Consider the following 25,023-nt stretch of genomic DNA (forward strand, 5'->3'; position numbering starts at 1 on the left):
ACTATCAGGACCTCCAACGAGAATGGTGGGACCCTCTACTCGCAGGACAACCACCTCATCTAACCCTCTACTCGTAGGATAGATGTCTCAACCTATGCTAGCGAAGTAGTTCTGGAGCATAAGGATTGCTACCAGGAATCGAACCCTCTACTCGCAGGAATGTTCCCATCCTTAGCTCGCTCGGTGTTCAATCCTACTCCCAACTGAAAGACACTTAATCGGTTCTCAACTATACTCAACTGAACTGAATTCGTTCTCACATTATGATACTTTATAAATATGATAGAGTTCGCTTGATTCCGTTCTCTGACGGAGTATTTCTAAATGCCACTTACTTTTAAGATAAGCTTACTATCTCACAAAATGTACAGAGGTCTGTAATGGAGTGAATTGATATGTAATATTTCAGAGCTTCATGGCCCGAGTATTCGATAAATAATGATTTCCGATATTACTAAGTTTTCCCTAAGTTTTAAAACTAACCAAGAGTTTATTATTCATCGCTCGATTGAGAATACAGTGAAACTGACTCAGCTCTAGACCAGCAGACTATTTCAGGCATACATACCCCCAGCACACAATAGCATAAAGTAACACAAGATAGATAACTCATACACAACATGCCCATAGGCTATCATACGCAACACATAATTGAGGACTTCACACTTAGCAAATCAAATGGCCTCATTTCTTCATATAAGCTTCCAATCGAACACGTGTGGAGCATGCTTTGGGTCCACAGTAAATACTACACACAAACATCATTGTTACCTCAATAATTCATCATGGCATTCCATCATACACCCGCAACGCACCACAAATTCAAGGAAATCAACTATCCATAGGAACAAAGCATGAATTTATCTTTTAAGACCTAATGAACCACAATGCATAATTTTCTATTCTCTTAAATATTTTGTCAAACATATGGTAGACATAAGTTAAGCATATGGATATCGAATGAAATCATAATTTGGATAACAAACATGTCAAATACTTAATTCTTATTCACATAGGCATTTTAGCAATCATCTTACATGCACCATTTAGGGCATAGGTTTAATCCTCAATTACATGCACCACAACACCATCATCCTTCAACTTCAACATCCACATTTCTCAATTCACAATCCAACTCACATTTAGAAAATATTTGACATATCAATCAATAGTAAGGATATATAATTCCCAATAACAATTATCAAGTCATAACAAGGAAATAATGGAATAATAGTATAAATCAAGGCTTAACAATTTAAATCATCATATATTCATAATCAATTAATTTTGGTCCTATTATGTTATAAAAACAAAATCTCTAGTCTCTTAGGTATTTTCACAAACACCTTACATGCACTTCTTAGGCATAGGTGGATTCATTAAGATTACAAGTATTCAATCACCCATTTCATATATTTATACATCACACACCACCATAGTTTCCACAAACATACAAAGCTCCCTTCTTGGATATCATCAACTTCAAAAACATAATCACCAACCATCACACAAATACTACGATAAACACTTGCATACCTTAGATTTCATAGCCAAAGAAATTGACAGAAGCAATTCGCGAAGTGAAGCCTTGAATCTATTTTTCCCCAATTAGAACCCTAACCCTAACTCCTCTTCTCCTATATATATATATATATATATTTTATAAGAGATATGAGAGAAAATGAATGACAATTCTCAGCTCAAAGGGGGTATATATAGAGGGTTACAATAATGGGAAATGACCAAAATACCTTTAAAAATCAATTAATGTCAAATCTGCCCTTCAGTGATCTATCTAATAGGCTGAAGTAAATTGTCCATAACTTGTTACTTCGATGTCCAAATTGCATGAAACCAATTTCATAGAAAAGAAGACTCTCAGGGCTTTTCATTGATATATAGCATCTCACACAGTTCATTATGTATAAAGAGTTATGATCATTTAAAGTTGTATCAAAATACATCTGGCCTCAGTATTTTTTTTCCTGCACATTTTACTGTTCACAGTTCGATTGGAATGGTCGTAGTTTTATCGGAATGGGTGTAACTCATCGGTCGTATGTCCATTTTGGGTGATCCATATATTGTTGGAAAGATTATTCGATTCTCTACGAAATGGTGGGTCGAAATCCAAAAAATGACATACAAAAAAATTATAAATCATTCTAAAAGATAGGATCCCGACACATTTACGCACAAAATTTCAACGAAAAGAAAAATTCTGGGGTATTACATAAGGTCATTAACTCGACAACAATTGGTTGAAAGTTTGGATGAAAAGATCAGACAACTTAATCCAAAATGCATCGCATAATCATTAGACTTGACTATTATTTTTAGATAATTTTTTCTTTTCTTTGTTTCAAATGGGAACATTCATTGTCTTTTCTTTCTTTTCTTTATTTTTATTTTATTTTCTTGAGTCAGTTATCCAAATAAAAAAATCACTGTCATTTTTTCTCTTGTCTTGAGTCAAGTCTATGTCAAAACAAGTGAGAAAAGATTTCAAAACTGGCTACCAGCTTCTTCAATTGCACAAAGCAAGACAAAAGGCCAACACATGAAAGAAATAAGATTTCAAGTCAGAACAAGGCATGTAGAAGGTTGTTGTCAATAGACAAATTTGGGAAATTCATGCAAATACCAAGGTTTAAAGGGGATTGTCTAAGAAACATAACAAAGCAAAGATACTGTGTTTGTTTTAGAGTTACTCTTAATATTCTGAGTTTGGACCAATGGTGCACCAAGGCAATGACAAATGCTAATGATTGGAAGAAAGATCTAAGCTGAAGATGTGCAATAGAAATTGCCTCAAAATCCAAAGCTGCAAGCCAACCACCCTATTTTAGACGCACAAGTTTCCTTTGTATGAAATAGGAACACTTGCTACCTTCAAATCAAAAGCTTCAAAGTGCAAATATCCAGAGGTGTAATTTCTCGTTTCTGTAAATGCAACAGGCAGTGTTGCTGTACAGGTTTGGTAATCACAACTATGGTGAAAATTATCATCTTATACCCCTAAGACACACACTCTCTAATTTAGGCTTTTCAGGTCTCATGGTTAGGAGGTACACTTCCTAATTTGAACCATTAAATATGAAAGATGTATTTTTAGTATGTACCTTTTATTTTTACTCTTAAGAGAGGGACTTGTTGGTCTCAGTCATTCAATTTTACCCTTAAAAGTGTATTTGTTGATCAGAATCTTGATTCGTCTTTACATTATGCATTATTACAAGTAGTTATGATTGGGTTTGACGCCCGCAAAAGCTTTTGATGATAAACTGGGGAAAAAAGAAAATTTAATTCCTATTATTTGGAACTTTACTTTAGGACCCTCCTACAAAATGAAACTTTATTTTTCTAGAAAATGGAATATTTCTTTATCATAATATTTGTGTGAGATATTTTTTGTTCTAGTTTTAATTTTTCTTTCAGGAGCCCACCTGAAGAACAGGGTGATGAAATTGAAAGTCAGGAGCCCACCTGAAGAACAGGGTGATGAAGTTAAAAATCAGGAGCCCGCTTGAAGAACAGAGTGATGAATTTGAAAGTCAAGAGCCCACCTGAAGAACAGGGTGATGAAATTGAAAGTCAGGAGCACGCCTGAAGAACAGGGTGATAAAATTGCAAGTTAGGAGCCCGCCTGAAGAATAGGATGATGAAATTGAAACTCAGGAGCCATCTTGAAGATTAGGGTGATGAAATTGAAAGTCAGGAGCCCACCTGAAGAACATGGTGATGAAACTAAAAGTCAGGAGCCCGCCTAAAGAACAGGGTGATAAAATAGCAAGTCAGGAGCCTACCTGGAGAATAGGGTGATAAAATAGCAAGTCAGGAGCTTGCCTGAAGAACAGGGTGATAAAATGGCAAGTCAGGAGCTCTCCTGAAGAACAAGGTAATAAAATTGAAAGTCAGAAGCCCGCCTGAAGAACAGGGTGATAAAATTACAAGTCAGGATCCCACCTAGAGAACAGAGTGATGAAATTGTAAGTTGGGAGTCTGCTCGAAGAATAGGGTGATGAAATTGCAAGTTGGTAGCTCGCCTGGAGGATAGAGTAAGGTAATTGCAAGTTAGGAGCCTGCCTGAAGAACAAGGTGATAAAATTGCAAGTTAGGAGCCTGTCTGAAGAATAGGGTGATGAAATAGCAAGTCAGGAGCCTGCCTAAAGAGCAGGGTGATGAAATGGCAAGTTAGGAGCCTGCCTGAAGAAACAGGGTGATAGAATGGCAAGTCAGGAGCCTACCTGAAGAATAAGGTGATGGAATAGCAAGTCAGGAGCCCACCTGAAGAACAGGATGATGAAATTGCAAGTCAGAAGTCCTCCTGAAGAATAGGGTGATGGAATTACTTATTTTCTGTGTTTTGTTGATTTATACATTTCATAGTGTCTACTCGCCTATATATACTCTATGAAGTGATAGTGGTAGAACCATGGGCTGAGCGGTGCCTAACACTTCCTTCGGTCAACAGAATTCCTTAACCATAATCTCTGTTTATGGATCAATTTTACAATCAAACTATTTTCAAAAAAGTATTTCCAAAGATGACTTGGCACACCCGATTTATGTCAAGTGAAGACTCTGAATTTAAATGAAAAAAAATTCTTTTTGAAACAAATATTATCTTTTGTCACTTAATAATAAAAACTCTTTCAAACTTAAACTAATTTTTTTTGGTTAAAAAAGGGGTGTGATAATGACACATTCACTATAACCTCAAATTTTTTTATCATTCCAAATTTATTGTTCCTTTAATTTAAAGATTTCCTCTACAATGAAACTCAATCAAAAGACAACATACTCGACATAATCCCACCAAATGAGTTCTGAGAGTGGCAATGTGTACGCAATCTTAGAGAGGCAATTTTCAACAGACTCTCTACTTAAGTAAAGCAGAGTCAAAAATAAGTAATTAAAACAAATAAAGTTCCAAAAAATTTATGTTAAAAATAATTAACCAAAGAAAAAGTAAAAGCAGAATGCCAGCAATAGCTGACAATGAGTATCTCTAACAGCACCAGCAAGTTGCTTTCTCAATTATCTGGAACACTATCTTGATATTGGTGTCCGATAGCTATTTTAAAAAAACTTTAATCTTCTCCTCACCAAAATAACACTGAAAAAATAAATTAATATTCCAAAAATAACTCACACAAATCACAACACACCAAGAAAATAGAAAGTAAAACAACCAGAGAAGTCTAGTGAAGCTAGTTTTATTGAAGATGGTGGTAGTGATGGAGAACTCGTGGTAGTTTCTGATGGTAACTCCAAACCCTGTGAGGATTGGATTCTTTATGCAGCTTGCACATTTCATATGTGTCGCAATTAGGATTGGTTTACAACATATAAAATGGTCTCTAAAGGTGCTATATTAATGGGAAATAACACACCATGCAAGAGAGCTGGTATTGGAACAATCAGTATCAAGATATTTGATAGGGTTGTGGGGATACTTGGTGATATGTGGTATGTACCAAACCTAAAGAGAAATCTTATTTCCTTAAGTAACTTTGATTCGAATGGATATAAATACACAGGTGAAGGTGGAGTCCTAAAGGTTTCCAAAGGTGCCCTTATTGTGATAAAGGGACAGAGAAAGAGTGCTAATTGATATGTATTGGAAGGGTCTACGGTTATAGATGATGCTGTCGTTTCTACTTTCTCTCTATTAGATAGTTATGTTGCTAAGCTTTGGAATATGTGTCTGGCATATATGAATGAAAATGGGATGGTTGAACAAAGTAGGAGAGGACTTCTTGATGTCCAGAGTTTTACCAAATTAGAGTTTTGTGAGCACTGTATTTTTGGGAAGCAGAAAAGAGTTTTATTCACTTTCTTACATTCACTCTGATCGCTGGGGTCCTTCTAGAGTACCTTCTAGAGGAGGTGCTAATTATATGTTGACTATTATTGATGACTATTCTAGAAAAGTTTGAGTGTGCTTCCTGAAGAAAAAGAATAATGTGTTACCTACTTTCAAGGGGTGAAAGATTACGATTGAAAAGAAAATATGAAAGTAGGTAAAATGCCTTCTGACTGATAATGGTTTAGAGTTCTGTTCTAATGAATTTAATGTTCTATGCAAGTCAGAAGGAATTGTGAGAAACTTAACAGCTTATCATACTCCGCTGCAGAATGATGTGGCCAAACGAATGAATAGGACTATAATGGAGAAGGTGAGTTATATGCTCTCTAATGCTGGTTTACCTAAGTCTTTTAGGCCAAAGATGCTTCTACAGCTTGTCTTCTTATTAACCTCTCTCCTTTAGTTACGTTTGATAAAAAGACGACACAAGAGACATAGTCTTGTACTCCTACTAGTTACTCTGAATTGAGGATATTTGGATGTCCTGCTTATGCTCATATTGATAATGGAAAGTTGGAACCTAGATTTGTCAAGTTCTTATTTATGGGTTATAAGTCTGGTGTTAAAGGATATAAGCTTTGGTGTCCAGAAAATAGAAAAGTTATAATTAACTGGGATATTATGTTCGAAGAAACTGCCATGCTTTGGGCTTCCTCCAAATCCAGTGCTTCGCCCCCATATGAGCTTAGTAACATGAATAAGCAAAATTCAAGCACCCACATTGAATTGCATATTGGAGTTGAGTCCACACCAGTGCCTACTTCTTAGTCTAGCCTATAAATTCAGAGTGATACTATTTCTCCTTCACTACCAGTGGTGCCACAATATTCTATTGCTAAAGACAAGCCTAAGAGAGATATTAGACCTTCTTATAAGTATGTTAAATCTAATTTGGTTGCTTATGCATTGAATGTAGCAGAAGGTATTAATTCTGGTGAAGAACATTCTTCTTACTAAGAGGTAGTTAGTTGTGATGATTTTAGCCTATAGATGATTGCTATGCAGGAGGAGATAGAATTACTTCATAAGAATGGAATATAAAATTTGGTGAGATTGCCTAAAGATAAAAAAGTTGTCCGTTGCAAATGCGTATTCAAAAAGAAAGAAGGAATATCGGGAGTTAAAGATGCTAGGTACAAAGTAAGACTAGTTGCAAAAAGTTACAGCCAGGTTTCAGGAGTTGATTTCACAGATGTGTTTTCTCCAGTTGCAAAGCATAGTTTGATTCAAGCCTTGTTTGGTATTTTGGACATGCACGATCTTGAGCTTGAACAGCTGGATATCAAGACTGCATTCTTACATGGAGAACTTGAGGAGGATATCTATATGCAACAACTATATGGTTTTATAGTCTCAAGAAAGAAGGACTATGTATGCTTGCTAAAAAAGCCTCTCTATGGCTTAAAACAATCGTCCAGATAGTGGTATAAGAGGTTTGACTCTTTTATGACTTCTCATATATTTAGGAGGAGTATTTATGATAGCTGTGTCTATTTTAAGGAGGTAAGTGATGGTTCGTTCGTGTATCTTCTATTGTATATTGATGATATATTTATTGTAGCAAAGGATATGAGAGAGACAAGAAAAGTCAAATCTCAACTCAGTAAGGAGTTTGAGATGAAGGATTTAGGAGTAGCAAAGAAGACCCTTAGCATGGAAAGTCTGAGGGATAGAGAGGATTGTAAGTTATAATTGAGTCAAAAAAGGTATATTAAGAAAGAATTTCACAGGTTCAATATACAAAATGCCAAACCTATTAGTACTCCATTAGCTCATTTCAAACTCTTGGCCATGTTATCTCCAAAGATAGATGATGAGCGTGACTATATGTCTCGAGTTCCATACTCTAGAGCTGTCGAGTCTCTTATGTACATGATGGTGTGTTCCCGACCAGATTTATCATATACAGTCAGCGCAGTAAGCAAATGCACGAAAAATACTAGTAATGAACATTTGAAAGTGGTTCAATGGATTTTCAGATACTTGCATGGATCTGCTGATGTTTGTTTGTAGTTTGTCAAAATAGAAATGGAGTAATCGGGTGTGTTGATTCTGATTTTGTAGGAGATCTTGATAAAAGGAGATCCCTTACATGCTATGTTTTCACTATTGGTGGTTGTGCTATTAGTTGGAAACCTACTTTATAGACTACGGTTGCTTTGTCAACTACTGAGGTAGAGTATATGGCTATAACAAAGGCTTTCAAGGAAGCAATTTGATTGAAGGGTCTGTCTGGTGAACTTAGAAAAGACTTACAGATTACTACGGTCTTTTGTGACAGTCAGAGTGTTATCTTCCTTACAAAAGAGCAGATATTTCACGAGAGGACAAAGCACATCGATGTTTGGTATCATTTTGTGCGTGAAATTATTACTCATGGTGATATTATAGTAAGCAAGATTAGTACGCATGATAACACTGCTTATATGATGATCAAGACATTACCAAGTTCCAAGTTTGAGCATTGCTTGGACTTGGTTAGTGTCAGTAGTTAAGATGTGCCCTTATTGGCTTTTGTGGAAGAGGTGGAGAGTTTTCTTGAAATGGATTTGAGTTCTGAAATAGAATTTGTGTCAAGATGGAGATTGTTCGAGTTTGTGACCCAAATTCTGTTGATTCGGCCCTGAAAAGCTTGAGGTGCGACCCATATTTGTGATTTTTTATGGGGTCTGTGGTGGTAGCGTAGGGATCAGACCTGTATGTTGTTGGATCTAGGATTTATTTGTACGCACATATTATAAGTGCAACTAGTGAATCATTTTTGGACGTTCAAAAAATACGTCACTCTCCTCATTGTATTCTCCATCCATTATAGTGAAATTCCTCTGTCTCTGCCCGTATTTTTTCCCACAATGGTTTTCACGTAAATCTGTGTGTTCATATTATTTTTTTTGCTTGTGGTATTGCTTATTCTATATGATCATAACAGTCAAAGAGTTTAAAAATGCTTCAATACGTTAATTTTTGTATGCGTGTTCCATCCAAGATGATCGTCAACTAATCGGAAAATTCATGGTGTTCGACCAACTCATGAACCTCGTTCTTGGAGAGCAAAATACACATTATAGATATTTTTTTTCTAAAAGCACATGCTGAAATTAAATTAAAATTATTCATTCTACCAAAAAGCGCATATTTACTAAGAAAAATAAAAAAATTATAGCTTGTTGAAGGAATAAATAAATGTCCGGAAAAAAATGAATGAGAAGGTGGAAAAACTTACATACATATATGTGAGGATTGAGAACTGATGAGAGGAGATTATTGTATAATGTGAAGACACTTTTGTCTATATTTGAGTCATCTATTTTGTTCTAGAAATGGCAATTCTATAAGCTAGAGCCATTAATTTATTATATTTTTTATTCTAGAAACATCATCTTGTAATGTCATTTAATGTCCATGTGGTGAAAACAATAGCCACATGGATAGATATTTGTGTGGTAAAGCAATAATTCCTCCGTCCTACTCCCTCAGTTTTATTTTAGTTAACCTTCTTTCTAAGAATATTTCTTTCACTTCAATTGTCCCTTTAATGAATTCAAGAGGATTTTAATATGTGATTCTAATAATACCCTTATCAATAAATGATTAAACAAATTGTATATATTTAAATTTATATTTTCAAAGTATAATTAATATAGTTAATTTGGTAAAGTAGACCCCTAATAATATTTTATCTTAATAGGTGTTCCAAGTTCATAGGGGTCGATTAAAACGAATGGCAAGAGTATTTTATTTATCTCCATTTGATCGGACACAAAATTTAAGAAAAAAAATAATGAATTCATAAGATTTACAAAATTGTTAAAGTCACCTTAATGTTTACTTTTTAATTGTCTTTTCTTATTAAGTGGAACAAAATAAAAATAAAATTAAAATAATGACATAAAATAGTTGTTAAATAAGAAAAACTGACTTTTTTTAGGACAGATTTTAAAGAAAATGGTTGACTCATAAAATAAAATGGAGAAAATAAAAATTTTGATAGATTTTTTTGACATTTATTACATACAATGAAATAGATATAAAAATATATTGTATATAATGTACATATGGTTGAACCATAACTACATGAATAGATATTCACATGTGGTAGAGAAGTAAAAGCATGGAAATATATCTTTGTACAATTACTACAATAATAAATAGATATGAAATACAAAAAAATACCCTTAATTATTAAAATAGATTTGAAATTTTAGAACTACCCTTGGTCATCCTCAACTCTCCTTTCTATTGAGTAGAAAGAAAAAAAAGTAATAATTTAAAATTTAAGAAAGAAAATATTTGAAGAAAAAATTCAACATTTTATCAAGTAAAAATATAAAATAATTTTAATTCGATATAAACAATCTAATATTTTGTGAAAGAAGATTAGATTATAAATTTAAATTTATTTAAAATATTACATTATAAATAATATAATTAGAATAAGTTGGGACTTAAAAGTAAAAACGTTGTTAGCCACATAATGGGTCAACTGAGAAAATGTAGACACCTAAGCTAGAAAAAAAAAAAAAGAAATGGTCAATGAAATTCTTTGTTGATATGACTATTGATTACTATTGTACCATTTAATGTAAAATGACATATATGCCTTTGGATGTCCTCCAACTCACATTTTTTTATAGTAAAAAATAAAAAAAATAATAAGAGTAAAAATTTATTACACATCCATACCAAGTAATAATTATATTTATGTAAGGCATGTGACTTTAAAAAAAATATAAGAGACACTCATTAACAGAGAAAAAAATAAGCATTTTATGTTTTATATTATAAAGAAATCACGAAGAAAAATATTTATAATTAAATAAAGAAATTAAATAAGTTGTACTTACCACACAGTCGAATATAGACACGGACGTAAAGATAGCTATCATCGAAGAGACGAAACTGCAAAGTAGACAGTTCATGACATTAATAGTTAATTAATTTTAAAATAAATATTCAAAATATTGTAAAGGAAAAATGAGCAGATCTTTATGTATCATTGTAATATTTTAAATCTTTTAAGAGATGAGCAGATCTAAGCTTGGTATCATTGAAACAACTTTTTTTTTTTTTGAAAACCCTAACTTAGCTTAAAAATAAACTTAGTTAAAATAGACTCAGATCAAGAAGGAAAAAAATAGCATATTAATCTCAAGCTCGGCAAATGCGAAAGAAATTAAGAAACCACTGTGAATTATATGAGAAATAAGCCTTAGGATGTATTATCATCAGTGTTTTACAAAAATATAGCAAAAAGGCAGGAAATCAAAACAATTTCCATTAAAACAATAAAGATTATACTATCCGATAATGATGAGCAAATCATAAACACTGTGATGATAACAAAGAGATGAATGAATTCAATTATCAAGGACTTGTTCATCCCAAAAACAACTCTTTAATTGTTTAAGGGGCAGATTTATCTTATGCCATACAAAGGATTAAAATTGATAGTTTCAAAAGCAAAACACAATACAGAATTTTTTTTTTATAAAAACACATGCTGAAATTAAATAAAAATTACCCATTTTATCAAAAAAGTGCATACTTAACGAAAAACTTAAAGTTTATTGCTTGTTGAAGGAATAAATAAATGTCCAAAAAAAATAAATGAATAAGAAGCTAAAGAAACTTACATATAGATATGAGAGAAGTGAGAACTGATTTGATGAGAAGAGAGAGTTTTAAGTAATATGAAGAGACTTTTGCCTATCTATTTGAGTTATCTATTCTAAAAAGCTTGAGTCACTAATTTATTAATTTTTAAGTTTAGAAACATCAACAATTCTTGAAATGTAATTTAATATGACTGTGTGAGTCAAAAATTATTTCCCAAACAAAACAAAATCAGTATCTTATGTACATAATTAGATGATGTGAAAAGGCATTAACTAACATGGGGTGGGGTACTTGTATGTTATGCACTCTAGCAAGTTTTAATTTTGTCTTGCATAGACACATATGCCAAATGAAAATTCTACCACAAAAGATATTTTAATTTATTAATTTTTAATTCTAGAAACATTATCAATTCCTAAAAAGTAATTTAATGTGCATGTGGTGGAAATAGACACATGAATAGATATTCGTGTGTTAGAGAAATAATTCTTCTATCCTATTTTATAGATTATAATTTAATCGGATACGAAATTTAAGAAATAAATAATGAATTCATAGGATTTACAAAATTGTCTAGTTTAAAGTCACTTTAATGTTTACTTTTTAATTGTCTTTTCTTATTAAGTGTGACGCAATAAGACTAAAATGAAAATAATGTCATTAAATAGTTGTCAAATAAGAAAAATTAATTTTTTTTTGGGACGGATTATAAAGAAAATGGTCGACTCATAAAATAAAACGGAGGAAATATAAACTTTGGCAGATTTTTTTGACAATTATTACATACAATGAAAGAGAAATTTTGGATCAAAATGGTGTTGAATGAGGAACAATTTCAACAAATGGGTTTGTCAGGTTTTTCATGACCAAAATATTGAAAACGCATGGTAGGGGAGCACCTTTAATGTGCAATTTTCACATTAAAAAACAAACGGATCGTTAAGTAATATTTACACTGAAGGTGTTCAACTCTCACGAGCCTTCAATGAGTTTTATTATATTTTAAAGAAAGGATCATTACAGTCATAAGCCTTCGATATTAATTTTGTTGTCCAAAAATTTGAAAAAAAATTGTCATTTTCTGAACTGATGAGACAACAAAGGACAACTTTTTCATACCCTAAAAGTTCATACGAGCAATTCACCTTCAAGAAAATTACACAGACACTACTAAGTAAAAAGTCTTCTCCACAGATATTTTTGTTAGCCCCCTAATTCTATGATTTTAATAATGACAAATTAATGAATGAATCTTTATAGGATATTGGAAGACTACTAATAATGGAAGCAAGTAGGAAAACTAGTTCCACAAATGGAAGGCTTTCAAATCATGATCCGCGGCATCCAAGCGAATCAATCAAAATAAGAACAAATAGAAGGAGAAAGGAAGCAAGTAGGGAAGCCAGCTCCAGGAATGGAAAAAACATCAAATCATGATCTGCAACATCCAAGCGAATCAATCAAACTAAGAACAAATGAAAGTAGAATCTGAGTTCAAGGAATCACAACAAAGCAGATCAATCACGAGGATCTCATCCCCGAGAATAGAAAAAAATTAGATCAATCATAGCGGGAATAGAAGGAAGAAAATATCACGGACATATCTAATATGAACGTGAGTAAAAGTCATATATGGACATATCTAATACGGACATATCAACACGACTAATTCAAATCCTTGATTGAGAAGAAATCTCTTGGGTTTCCTTAGGAAGAGTGGCAACAGAAGACTATAAAAGAAGAAGACTAAAGATGGACACGAATTGCGAAACTTCAAGAAGAAAAACTCAAAGTGTCTCAATCCTAGTCTCATAAGGCTTTGTAATCTTTATCTTACAATTGTTATACAAAGAATAGGATCAAGTTAACTTTGTGATATAAAATGAAGTTGTGTCACAAGATACGAAGAGCAAAATAAGTCTTCGAAACTTGTTTCTCATCATTGTACTCAAAGCCAGTATTGAAAGATCTAAAAAAATATTGAAACCCAAGGGGACTAGAAGTAGGCACCACATTGGTGTTTCGAACTAAGATAAATTATCGTGCTCTTCACTTTTGAATTCAGTTATTTATTTATGTGTTTATTTTAAATCTAATTTATTTTGTGAAGCATACTTATCTGTAGGAAAGTCGACCATGAGAAGTGAGTAGTCATCTCACAAAATGTTTCAATTCACCCTTCCGCCCTCTTGAATTCAATTGGTATCAGAGCAGGTCTCACAAATAGTGTTGCTTAACTGCAAGTGAGCAAAGATCAAATGGCAAACTATCAAATTTTTGGTGCTTTTCTCCAGGATGATCACTGCTCCACAAGACCACCATCTTTTGATGGACAACATTACTCCTACTGGAAAAACAGGTTCAGAATCTTTGTCTAATCAAATGACTTTTAATCCTGGGTTGTCATCGGGAAGGGTCCAAAGTTGATTCCAGGACTTAAGGAGAAGCCAAAGGACAAAGATAAAGAATCTAGTAGTACTGACATAGAAGACCTTGAACGCTTCGATATCACCAAAAAACAACAAGAGGTAATTCAAACTAATGCACGTGTTATAAGTTTATTTCTTTGTACAGTTAGTGGAGAAGAATATAACAAGATATCAACTTGTGAAACTGCAAAAAAAAATATGGGACAAGTTGGAGGTAACCTATGAAGGAACCACCAAAGTCAAAAAGTCAAAGATTTTTGCCCTTATAAATGAATATGAGCAGTTCAAAATGGAAGAGAGTGAAAACATTGAAACAATGTTTGCCAAATTCAGCAAGATCATGTGCGAACTAAAATCTCTTGGGATGATCTATCCACGCATCCTATAAGTCTAGAAGCTGGTCCGAAGTATTCCAAAAAATTTGGGAAACCAAGGCCGCCACTCTAGAAGACTGAGATCTTCATAATATGACAAATGATAAACTATGAGGCAATCTCATTGCGTACGAATGAAATTGTATCAATAGGTACCACAGGGAGGAAAAGAAGAAGCTAATAGCCTGCAACGCTGCTCCAACTTAAGAAAAGGATATTTTGGATAATGCTAATAGCAAAAGAATGGGTCTCATCAATCATGGAGTAAGGGGCATCATGAGACAGAGACAACAAAGATCTCAAGGAGCCAAAAATAATGACACCATCAAAAATGATGATTGATGCTCTTACTGTGGGAGGGATGGTTACTTCAAAAAAAATTATCCAGAATTACGAAGAAGAATGTCCAGGAAAAATCAAAACTTTGGAGCCTAGAGTGATGAAGATGAAATCAAAGAAGAAATAGAAGACGCCAACATTTTCTTCATGACAACAGGTGAATCTAGCGAGGTAAGACCACATGATTGTCACAACTATGATACTCTTGAATCTAATTTAGCTATGATAATTGATGAGCTTCAAAAGGTTATATATGAGTATAACAAACTTTATCAAGAGAAGAAAAGTTATGAATCTCAATTTAAATGAAAACTCGAAGAGGGACAGAGAAGTCATCAAATAGAAATTGAAGCATGGCAAATCGAAATTGATTTACTTCATAAAGAACTTGATAATGTAAGGATAAAATTAAACAGTTTTAAGAGATCTCCCAGACATGGTTTTGACAGAACAAGATCCTTTAAAAATTATTCAAGTTCCTTATCAGAATTGTTTAAATCAACTAAGACATTTTTCTCTTCTCGAGGACCTATCTGCTTCATCTATGGACAAAGAGGGCACAAATCCTACAGCTGCAGACACAAGCTGAAAAATGTATGGATTTAGAAGCCCAAAGGAATCACATCTAACCCTCAAGGACCCAAGACCACTTGGATACCTAAATAAAATTAATTTTCTTATTTAGCAGGAACATGCCCGCAAGAGCTATAAGAAGGGAATGTGGGTCATTAATTGAGGATGTTTCAGACACATGACCAAAAAGAAAGAGAACTTTTCCACTCTAAAGAAAATAGATAAGGGATCAGTCAGATTCGGGGACAATGCTTGGGGCAACATCATCGGAGTCAGCTAAGTAAAACTCAGCTTATTCTATGAATTCATTAAAGTATATCTAGTGGATGGCCTTAAACATAACCTGCTTAGCATCAGTCAGTTGTGTGATGATGGTTTTGAAGTTCTCTTCAAAGAAAAATATTGCTCAATCAAACATGACAAAAAAGACATCTCTCTCATCGGTGAAAGCGTTGATAATATTTATGTCTTAAACAGTTTTAAGTTTGCTACTATAACTTGCCTCATAGTGCAAACCAATGATATCTGGTTATGGCACAGAAAGCTTAGGCATGCTAACATGCATATCATTGAGAAATTATCCATACTGGAATCGGTAAAGGGTCTTCTAAAACACAAGTTTGAAAAAGAACACATCTTTGATGCCTGCCAATTGGGTAAATAGACTCGAACATCATTTAAAGTCAAAGACATTGTCCTTACTACTAAACCTCTTCAAACAATCCACATGGATCTATGTGTCCCTACAGAGACTGCAACCATTGGTGTAAAGAAATATGTTTTCATTATAGCTGATGATTACTTATATTTTACCTAGGTAATATTCCTTTCTCTTAACCATGAGGCTTTTACAAATTTTGAGTCTTTTTGTAGAAAGGTATAGAGAGAAGCTGGATACCATCACTTACATCCACAGTGATTATGGAGAATAAATCAAGAATAAGGCATTTGAAGAGTATTGTGCACAGAACGACTACTCTCAGAATTTCTCTTCACCTCGACCTCCTTAGAAAAATGGTGTAGTGGAGCGAAATAATCGATCTCTCCAGGAAACTGCTAGGACCATGCTGCTAGAAAATAATCTCCCAGATCACTTTTGGGCAGAAGTAGTAAGCACAACATGTCACATCATTAATAGATGTCTTATCAAACCCACTGTAAAGAAGACTCCTTATGAACTCTAGAAAGGGAACAAGCCTAACATCAGCTATTTCCTTCCTTTCGGCTACAAATATTTCATTCACAACAAAATTTAATCCACGAAGTGACGAAGGTATTTTCCTTAGGTACTCTGCCACTAGTCATGCTTACAGGGACTTTAACAAAAAACCTTTATATGTTGACGAGTCTATACATATTGTAGTTGATGAATCTAATCACCCTCATATGAGTTTAAGTACTGATGAAGTACAAGTGAGCAATCTATAATTCAGAGAAGAGGATAGCACAACATCTAAAATATGATAAGACAAGTCGACTAAATCAATACCAGAGTCTACTCACTCAAAAAAATAGTAAAACCAAGTGTTCCAAAAGAATGGAAATATGAACTAGCCATCCAAACAAACTCATCATCAAAAATCCAGAAGATAAAGTATAAACAAGAGCATCATTAAGAAGACAAGCATCCGTTGCTCTTATATCTTAAATTGGACCAAAGAAAATCGACAAGGCTCTTAAAAATGAATCATGGGTCAAAGCGATGAAGGAAGAATTGGACCAGTTTGAACAAAATCAAGTTTGGACCATAGTAGAAAGACATAGAAACTTCTCCGTAATTGGATCCAAATGGGTCTACAGAAACAAATTAAATGAAGAAGGTAAGTGATAACGCTCAAATTACACTCTTGAATGGGTGTGAGCAATCATTCTCAATATAAAACTCAACTAGGTTAGGGTCAAATCCCACAGGGAATAAGGTCTAAACTCAAGTTGTTTATGATTTAATTCACTGGTACTTTACTATTTCCTGAAATGGGGTTTGAGTTTTGCAGATAATTGATTGTTACTTTAAATTTGATATTTGTAACCAAGATTTTATGAAATAACCAGGATTATGTTTACTAGGGCTTACGGTAGATGACAGATGCTAAAATTTACTCAAGACTCTCACGGTGGTTAGGATCACAAGCTATCTTTATCGATGATATGCTCAAATGTCTCTCGACCTATTCAAGCGTCTAATTTCCTAATCCTCTCGGACTTAGGGAATCGCTATGCATTATCCATATTTTACCTTAGGTTAAATCAACCTTGTTACAGCGTTGATTATTAATTGAAGCCTTTCCGAGTTCCTGTTGATAATTCACTTCCTACTAGTTATGATTTCTTTCTCAAGCAAATCAAAGTAGGTACGCCTACTGTTTGCAACCAAGAGATGTAAATTATAATCTTAGAATTACCAAGAAATCCAAACACTTATTAAATCTTGAGTATTTAATACCTTATCATGACCTTACCCTAGATTCCATGATCCAGGTTACAGGTATTTAGCCACTCATGATGCAAGAAACAAGTATTTAAATTGAATTCATAATTCAAAGAATTAACTTACAATAATAAAGAAAATCAAAAGTATACTTTGAATTAAATCACAAGGCAAAACTCCAAAATATTGGTCTTAGAGAGAGAGAGAGAAAAATTGTATCTTCTATCTTATACGTCAATCGATAATAATCGAATGAATCAATTAAAAAAAACTAAAACAAGGCTTTAAATAGTTAACCCTAAATAAGGAAATAAAATTAAAGTTTAGATTTTCTTCGGAATAGATGACGATGCTCGTGACTGCCTATCAGGATTTTGATGGCCTATCATGGACATCGTTAGATTCTCTTTAAGTTTGGCTTTTGTTGTCTCAGGATGATGGAGACAATGACGTCCTATTAGGAGTTTGATGGCGCGTCATGGATGTCGTCAGCTCCTCTTCCATTTTAAGAATTTTTGCCTAAGGTTGACGGTGATCCTGACGCCTTATCACAACTCTGACGCCTTATCACGACATATCGTCACAACGTTAAAGCAAATCTCATTCTCTGGTTAAGGATGACGGAATCCTTGATAGCCTATCACCAGGATGACGGCGTGTCATGGATGTCGTCAGCCACCTTTTGTTCTTTATTTGCTTCTGATTTCATGCTTTTTGCTTCCTTTATTTATGGTTCCCCTTCTTCTTTACTTTTACTGCAAAATCAAAGTAAAATAATCAAAAACGACTAAAGTTGCTTAAGACTTTGCAATTATTTAGATTTAAAAGCTTTAAATGTGTTAGCATAGGCTCACACATCAACACCCTCAACTTAAACAATTGATTGTCCTCAAGCAACCAGAATATAACCAAGAGTATACAAAGTACAAGCTGGCAGCTAACTACTCATATCAGTTCAAAATACATGCACCATCTCCAAGGTCAGTCAAATTAAGGGTGACTGTGTCTATTATTAAAAACACCCATACAACTCACAAGGATCAAGATATGGCAAGAATTTTAGAAATAACAACCCATCACATACCCAAATCACACTATCCAAATAAGGCAGTGATGAGCAACATACCTAGTGTGCCCTCACAACAAAGAAATCCCTTTTGCACTCATGTCAAAATTTACATACATAAGCATAGAGATAAACACAAAACTCACTCTCAAAATGAAGTTCCAATATTATGTATCAAATTCCATAGGCTTGCCCTTATAGTCAGTACCCAAGTCATCAGACAGGTCAGTTAGGATCACTATAAGGCTTTTCTTAAGCTTGTAACGTAGGCTAGGGGCTGGTATGATATTCATGGATATTTCAGAGTGACTATGCCTCCTTGACACTACACTAAACTCTTGGGGTTTCAACTCTCAACCTTCTTTTCTTCCTCTCTTTTATTGATCACACATGCTCAAGAAGGATGCGGTATTTTCAATTATCACATTATCTTTTTATCATATTTTACAAAACTTTCTCATTTCTTATTCCTTTTTCACCACACCCAACTTTTTATTTTTTTTATTCGTTTTCTATTCATACTCATTTTGTATCATGCACCCTTATGATAGCCACCCTCAACTTAGGTTGTTTGCCTAAGTCAAGATGCACAGTGTCTAAGGAGGACCAGGGCCAAAATAGGTTCATTGTGATGAAAATGGGAAGGTGAGACATTTCGTAGAAAGAAATAGGCTAATTAGGCTCAAAATAGGGATCATAGATATTATGCCAATAGGGAAGATCATTTTGGATAAAGTGGGCTAAAATAAAAAACAGCCTACGGTCCTTTCCTAACTCCTATCCTATGACCATGGAAAGACTAGAAGGGCAAGTTCTTGATTCAACGCACAATAGAAACTGAGTAATACCTTACACATGGCACATAAGTATCTCGTATATCACTACTTATCCATTTTGTGCACTTGTTTAACACAGGTCATTTGGTTTCCATACTAATGCCACAAAAAGATACACCGTGGTCACAATGGATACAATGCACACAGTACACAATAGATTAGACCAGTGGAGAGGTACTCAAAAATCACAACACAAGCTAACTGCCTCAAGTACTTGTACTATTACTAGTTATCTACAGAATATGTTACAATAATAATCTACCCTATACCCTCAACTTAAAATTCAAAAATAAAATGCACTAAGGGTGAGGGTATACCTGAAGACAGTCAAGCACGTGGATCCTGGGTCTCTGACCCTGCTAGTGCATCATCTACTATCTTTTTCCCATCAGGAGCATCTTTTCTAGAAGTGGTGGGAGCCTAGCTAGATGAATCACCTGCAGCCCTAGCTCGGATGGCTTCCTCCCATTTCTCTGTATCAGCTAGGGACTCCAATCTTGCCTTCTTCAACTTCTCCTTTTTGGCCTTCTTCTTGGCCTTATTTTTCACTCTCCTTTCTTCCTCACTGTCTGGCTTTTCTCTATTATTTGTGCCTTTCTTTTCCCCTTTTTAATTCTTTTCTTTACGGAATCTATGGTGAGGTCAAGTATGGGAATTTCTTCTTCAGATTCAAGCAAGGCCGTACCTGTTGGCATCATAATTTGGTGTTGTTGTAGCACCCCAACATCTTCTTTTACTTTTTCCAATGCCACCCTGAATGTAGAAAGCTCAGCATCAGTCATCTCTTTTGCCCTGGCATCGAATCTATTCTCCAATTTTGCAACCCACCCAAGCAATGTCACAAAAGGCTTAAGTGCAGGCTTGATTCTTTTGTCCACAGTAGAAGCAAATATTTAGTGAAAGCATGTAGTTGTGCCTTGCACCACTTGGCTTGCTTAGCCACCTTTCAGATATCAATCGGCTGAAATGCAGGTCCTGTTGCTATTGTAGGAACTGAAGGGCTAGCTTCAGTCTCAGGCACTGAAGCTGCCTATGCTGAAGAATCCTATACTTCCACACGAGGTGTTGTATGGGCATCTAAAACTGGAGGGTCTGCTGTTATCTCTGCCCCCCTGTTAAGTCAAAGCCCTAGCTGAATCTCATCAAATCGTATGGGGTTGTGAGTTTCTCGGGCACGAACGTCTTTATCAACTCCTGTAATTTTTGGCACCTCAGTAGCTTTGCACAGCTCTGTAATAAGATAAGGAAAAGGATAAGCAGCAGCGGTCCTCGACATCTTAATCTTTATCTCATCTGTAATGATTTCCCCAAATTTTAAGGGAAGCTGCAGCACCAAGCTTGCTACCAAAATAGCCTGGTCATTACCTAGAATGTTGTCTCTCTCAGTGGGCATTAGCTAGACACGCACTATACCCCACCAAAATTTTTCCTCCTGAGTCAACAAGGACTTATAGATTCTCTCATTTGGGTTTATCACCCATGTTGTTCTTTGTCAGCTATGATGTTGGCCAACCACAGGCATTATTTGTCTTGATTCTTTATCTGAGCATAGAATGATAGTGTGGTGGCCTGAGAAGTAAAGTTGGGGCCATGCAAGAATCTGTTGATGGCTTTGATTGAGACATTAACTCTTACACCCCTCACCTGAACTCTATCAAGAATGAGCTAATCTGCTACTTTCATCAACACATCCTGCAAAATTCCAATAGGCCATTTTATCAACCTATCTACCATTACCAATCGCATGTTAGTGTGTGCCAGAGCTTCTAAATCGAGCTTCTTATATACAGCCAGTGGCATCAGATTCACGTTGGCACCCAAATCACATAATGCCTTTGCAACATCCAGAGACCCAACTTTGCGCGGAATAGTGAACGCTCCTGGGACAGCCTTCTTTTGCACTAAGAATCGTATGGAAACCGCGTTGAATGGTGGAGATTGTCCACCTGCCCACTGCTGACCTTTCTCTTCTTTGTGATAAGGTCTTTCATGAACTTTGCATATCCTGGCATTTTCTCAAGTGCCTCAATCAAAGGTACATTAATTGTCAATTTCTTGAGCATTTCTATGAACTTGCCGAATTTTGTATCATCGACCTTTTTATTCAATTGTTGAGGAAAGGGGGGTGGTGGTCTAGGGATAGTCATTAACACCACTTCCTCTTCCTTCTCATTTTCCTTCTCTGAATCATCAGCAGAACTATCCAGCTTCTCAGACTCCACTGGATTACTTTCTTTGGGTTTATCAACAATTACCTCATCTTCTACAGATTTTCCCACAAAAGGTCCAAGTAATATCTTACCACTTTGAGTGGTGATCGCCATACATGAGCCATTATTCTGCGGATTCTGAACTGTATCACTAGGTAAAGTACCATTTTTTCTCTAATTCAGTATAGCAAAAAGTTGGCTCATTTGCTGCTCCAACTGCTTAATAGAAGTAGAGTGAAGCTTTCACTTTTGATAATGGTGCCATTTTTTATAACGCTCAAATTACACTCTTCATAGTAGTTACCCCAGAGTTGGTAGCTTCCACTCCTTTCAACAACTTTTCCATCATGTTCTCCATGGACATCTTGCTGGAGCCAGTTGTTGCAGCATCCCAACTTCCAGGATGAACATATAAACCACTCCTATCATTATTGCTTCTCTAATGTCCCTGCTCCCTATCTTTATAATTAAGCTTGTCATAAAATTTTGGACCTTGGTTCCCTTGGCTATTGGCTCAAAAACTCCCCTGATTACTCACATAGTTTGTCTCTGTATCAGTACTCGTAGCAACAGTACCCTGATATTCCACAGCCTTAACCATTTTGGTCTTACCTGACAGCAAGTGCTTGATCAGCAAGTCCATCTGTGTCTTTAAGTAGGCCATGTCCTGGTCTCGCTCCTCATCCCTTCTGCGCTGCTCCATAGTCATACCACCAAAAAAAATTTGGGCTAGCTACCATAGAATCCCTGGTGTGCCAAACCTAACTTTGCTTAGTCATTCGATTCAGCATATCTGAAGCATCCAGAAAAGAAAGGTCAATGAACGAACCACCTGCATCATTGTCTACAATTGGCTTTATCACAAAGTTAAAAGCTCTGTACAAAGTATCCATCAAGTGTAAGTCCATCATAATGTGGTTTGGACATTATGTCAGCTTCTTCTCAAATCTCTCCCAAGTTTCATACAATGCTTCGGTAGGAAGCTTCCTAAAATTACTGATTTCTTCCCTCAACTGTACCCTCTTGGAGGGTGTAAAGAACCGTTATAGGAGATCCTTTTTAAACTGTCTCCAGTTAGTTATAGAATTGGGCTCTAGCTCATTTAACCACATTGTTGCCTCTCCAGACAGAGACAAAGGAAACAATCTCAACCGGATCGCATTCTATCTCACTCCTGAATTATCAAAAGATTTGTAAATGGTGATGAAGTTCACCAAATACATGTTCGGGTCATCACTAGGTAAGCCTCCGAAAACCCCCTTCAGATTCAGGAGTTGGATCATGGTACTTGTTATGCTGAATTTTGCACCTGGTGCCAATAGTGGAGGAATGATAGCACCCGTTACACCATATCTATCCATTCCTTCATCATCTTTATCAGCCTCGTATTGAACAAGCTATTGATCATACCTTCCTCGGGCTAGATCGCTACACTAGTGCGGCAATTTGCTCAGCTCGCCTTGGGTTTTGAGGATTCAGCAATTCCTCATCACCCAAGTCTTCATCATCAGGGTTATGGTGACGTACTTGTTGACCCAAATTCTGTACGTTCACCTGAGCCCTGGCCAAAGCAGCTAGTTTTTTCGCCTCCTGTTGTTCAGCCATTTTCCCAATCAGTTGAGGTTCTGAATTAATTGGTAATAATGGTTCTCCAAAACTTTTTGTTTTTGGCATAAACAACTAAGAACCTGCAATATACAAAAACACCAAATAAACATAAATCAAGGAAACTTAACTAACAGAAAATTAGCGCACACAAACTTTTAGTTTATAACTGTATTCCCCGATAACGGCACAATTTTTTATAACGCTCAAATTATACTCTTGAATGGGTGTAAGCGATCGTTGTCAATAGAAAACCCAACTAGGTTGGGGTCGAATCCCACAGGGAATAAGGTTTGAACTCAAGTTGTTTACGATTTAATTCACTGGTAGTTTACTATTTCCTGAAATGGGGTTTGAGTTTTGCAGATAATTGATTGTCACTTTGAATTTGATGTTTGTAACCAAGATTTTATGAAATAACTAGGATTATGTTCACTAGGTCTTACGGTGCATAACAGATGCTAAAATTTACGCAAGACTCTCACGGTGGTTAGGATCACAAGCCATCTTTATCGATGATATGCTCAAATGTATCTCGACCTATTCAAGCGTCTAATTTCCTAATCCTCTTGGACTTAGGGAATCTCTATGCACTATCCAGATTTTACCTCAGGTTAAATCAGCCTTGTTACAGTGCTGATTATTAAACAGAGCCTTTTTGAGTCCCTATTGATAATTCACTTCCTACTGTTTATGATTTCTTTCTCAAGCAAACCAAAGTAGGTACTCCTACTATTTGCAACCAACAGACGTAAATTATAATCTCAGAATCATCAAGAAATCCTAACACCTATTAAATTTTTAAGTATTTAACACCTTATCATGACCTAACCCTAGATCCTATGATCCAGGTTACAGGTGTTTAGCCACTCACGATGCAAGAAAAAGGTACGCAAATTGAATTCATAACTGAAAGGATTAACTTACAATGATGAAGAAAATCAAAAGTACACTTTGAATTTGAATCACAAGGAAAAACTCCAAAACATTGGTCTTAGAGAGAGAAAAAAAATTGTATCTTCTATCTTGTGGGATATTTCAATCAATAATGATCGAATGAATCAATTAAAAAAAACTAAAACAAGGCTTTAAATATTAAACCCTAAATAAGGAAATAAAATTAAAGTTCAGATTTTCTTCGGAATAGATGACGGCGCTTGTGACGGCCTATCAAGAGTTTGACGGCCTATCACAGACGTCGTCAGATTCTCTTTAAGTTTGGATTATGTTGTCTCAGGATGACGGCGACAATGATGTCCTATCAAGATTCTGGCGGTGCGTTATAGATGTCGTCAACTCCTCTTCCATTTTGAGAATTTCTGCCTAAAGTTGATGGTGATCCTAACGCCTTATCACAACTCTGATGCCTTATCACGACATATCGTCACAACGTTACCGCAAATCTCATTCTCTGGTTAAGGTTGACAGCATCCTTGGCAGCCTATCACCAGGCTGACGGCGTGTCATGGATGTTGCCAGCCACCCTTTGTTCTTTATTTGCTTCTGATTTTAGGCTTTTTGCTTCCTTTATTTGTGGTTCCGCTACTTCTCTACTTTTGCTGCAAAATCAAAGTAAACTAATCAAAAATGACTAAAGTTGCTCAAGACTTTGTGATTATTTAGAGTTAAAAGCTTTAAATGTGTTAGCATAGGCTCACACATCAGTAAGGTTATC

The 25,023-nt window shown here is 35.2% G+C and overlaps 1 protein-coding gene and 1 non-coding gene across 2 annotated transcripts; both read right to left on the reverse strand.

Annotated features, from left to right (window-relative positions):
* Positions 1 to 11,162: 11,162 nt before the first annotated feature.
* LOC124897490 lies at positions 11,163 to 11,263 on the reverse strand. The gene has a single exon (XR_007054206.1). It is a non-coding gene; the product is annotated as a small nucleolar RNA snoR99 (small nucleolar RNA).
* Positions 11,264 to 21,198: 9,935 nt separating this feature from the next.
* On the reverse strand, positions 21,199 to 22,446 carry LOC107865453. Its single transcript, XM_047408249.1, has 3 exons — positions 22,356 to 22,446; positions 21,611 to 21,796; positions 21,199 to 21,500 (listed from the first exon to the last, which is right to left on the reverse strand). Exons 1-3 carry the CDS (start codon positions 22,444 to 22,446, stop codon positions 21,199 to 21,201), a joined length of 579 nt encoding a protein of 192 aa, XP_047264205.1.
* Between the last annotated feature and the right edge of the window lie 2,577 nt (positions 22,447 to 25,023).

Source organism: Capsicum annuum, chromosome 3 (assembly GCF_002878395.1).
Source record: "Capsicum annuum cultivar UCD-10X-F1 chromosome 3, UCD10Xv1.1, whole genome shotgun sequence".
Classification (NCBI taxonomy): domain Eukaryota; kingdom Viridiplantae; phylum Streptophyta; class Magnoliopsida; order Solanales; family Solanaceae; genus Capsicum; species Capsicum annuum.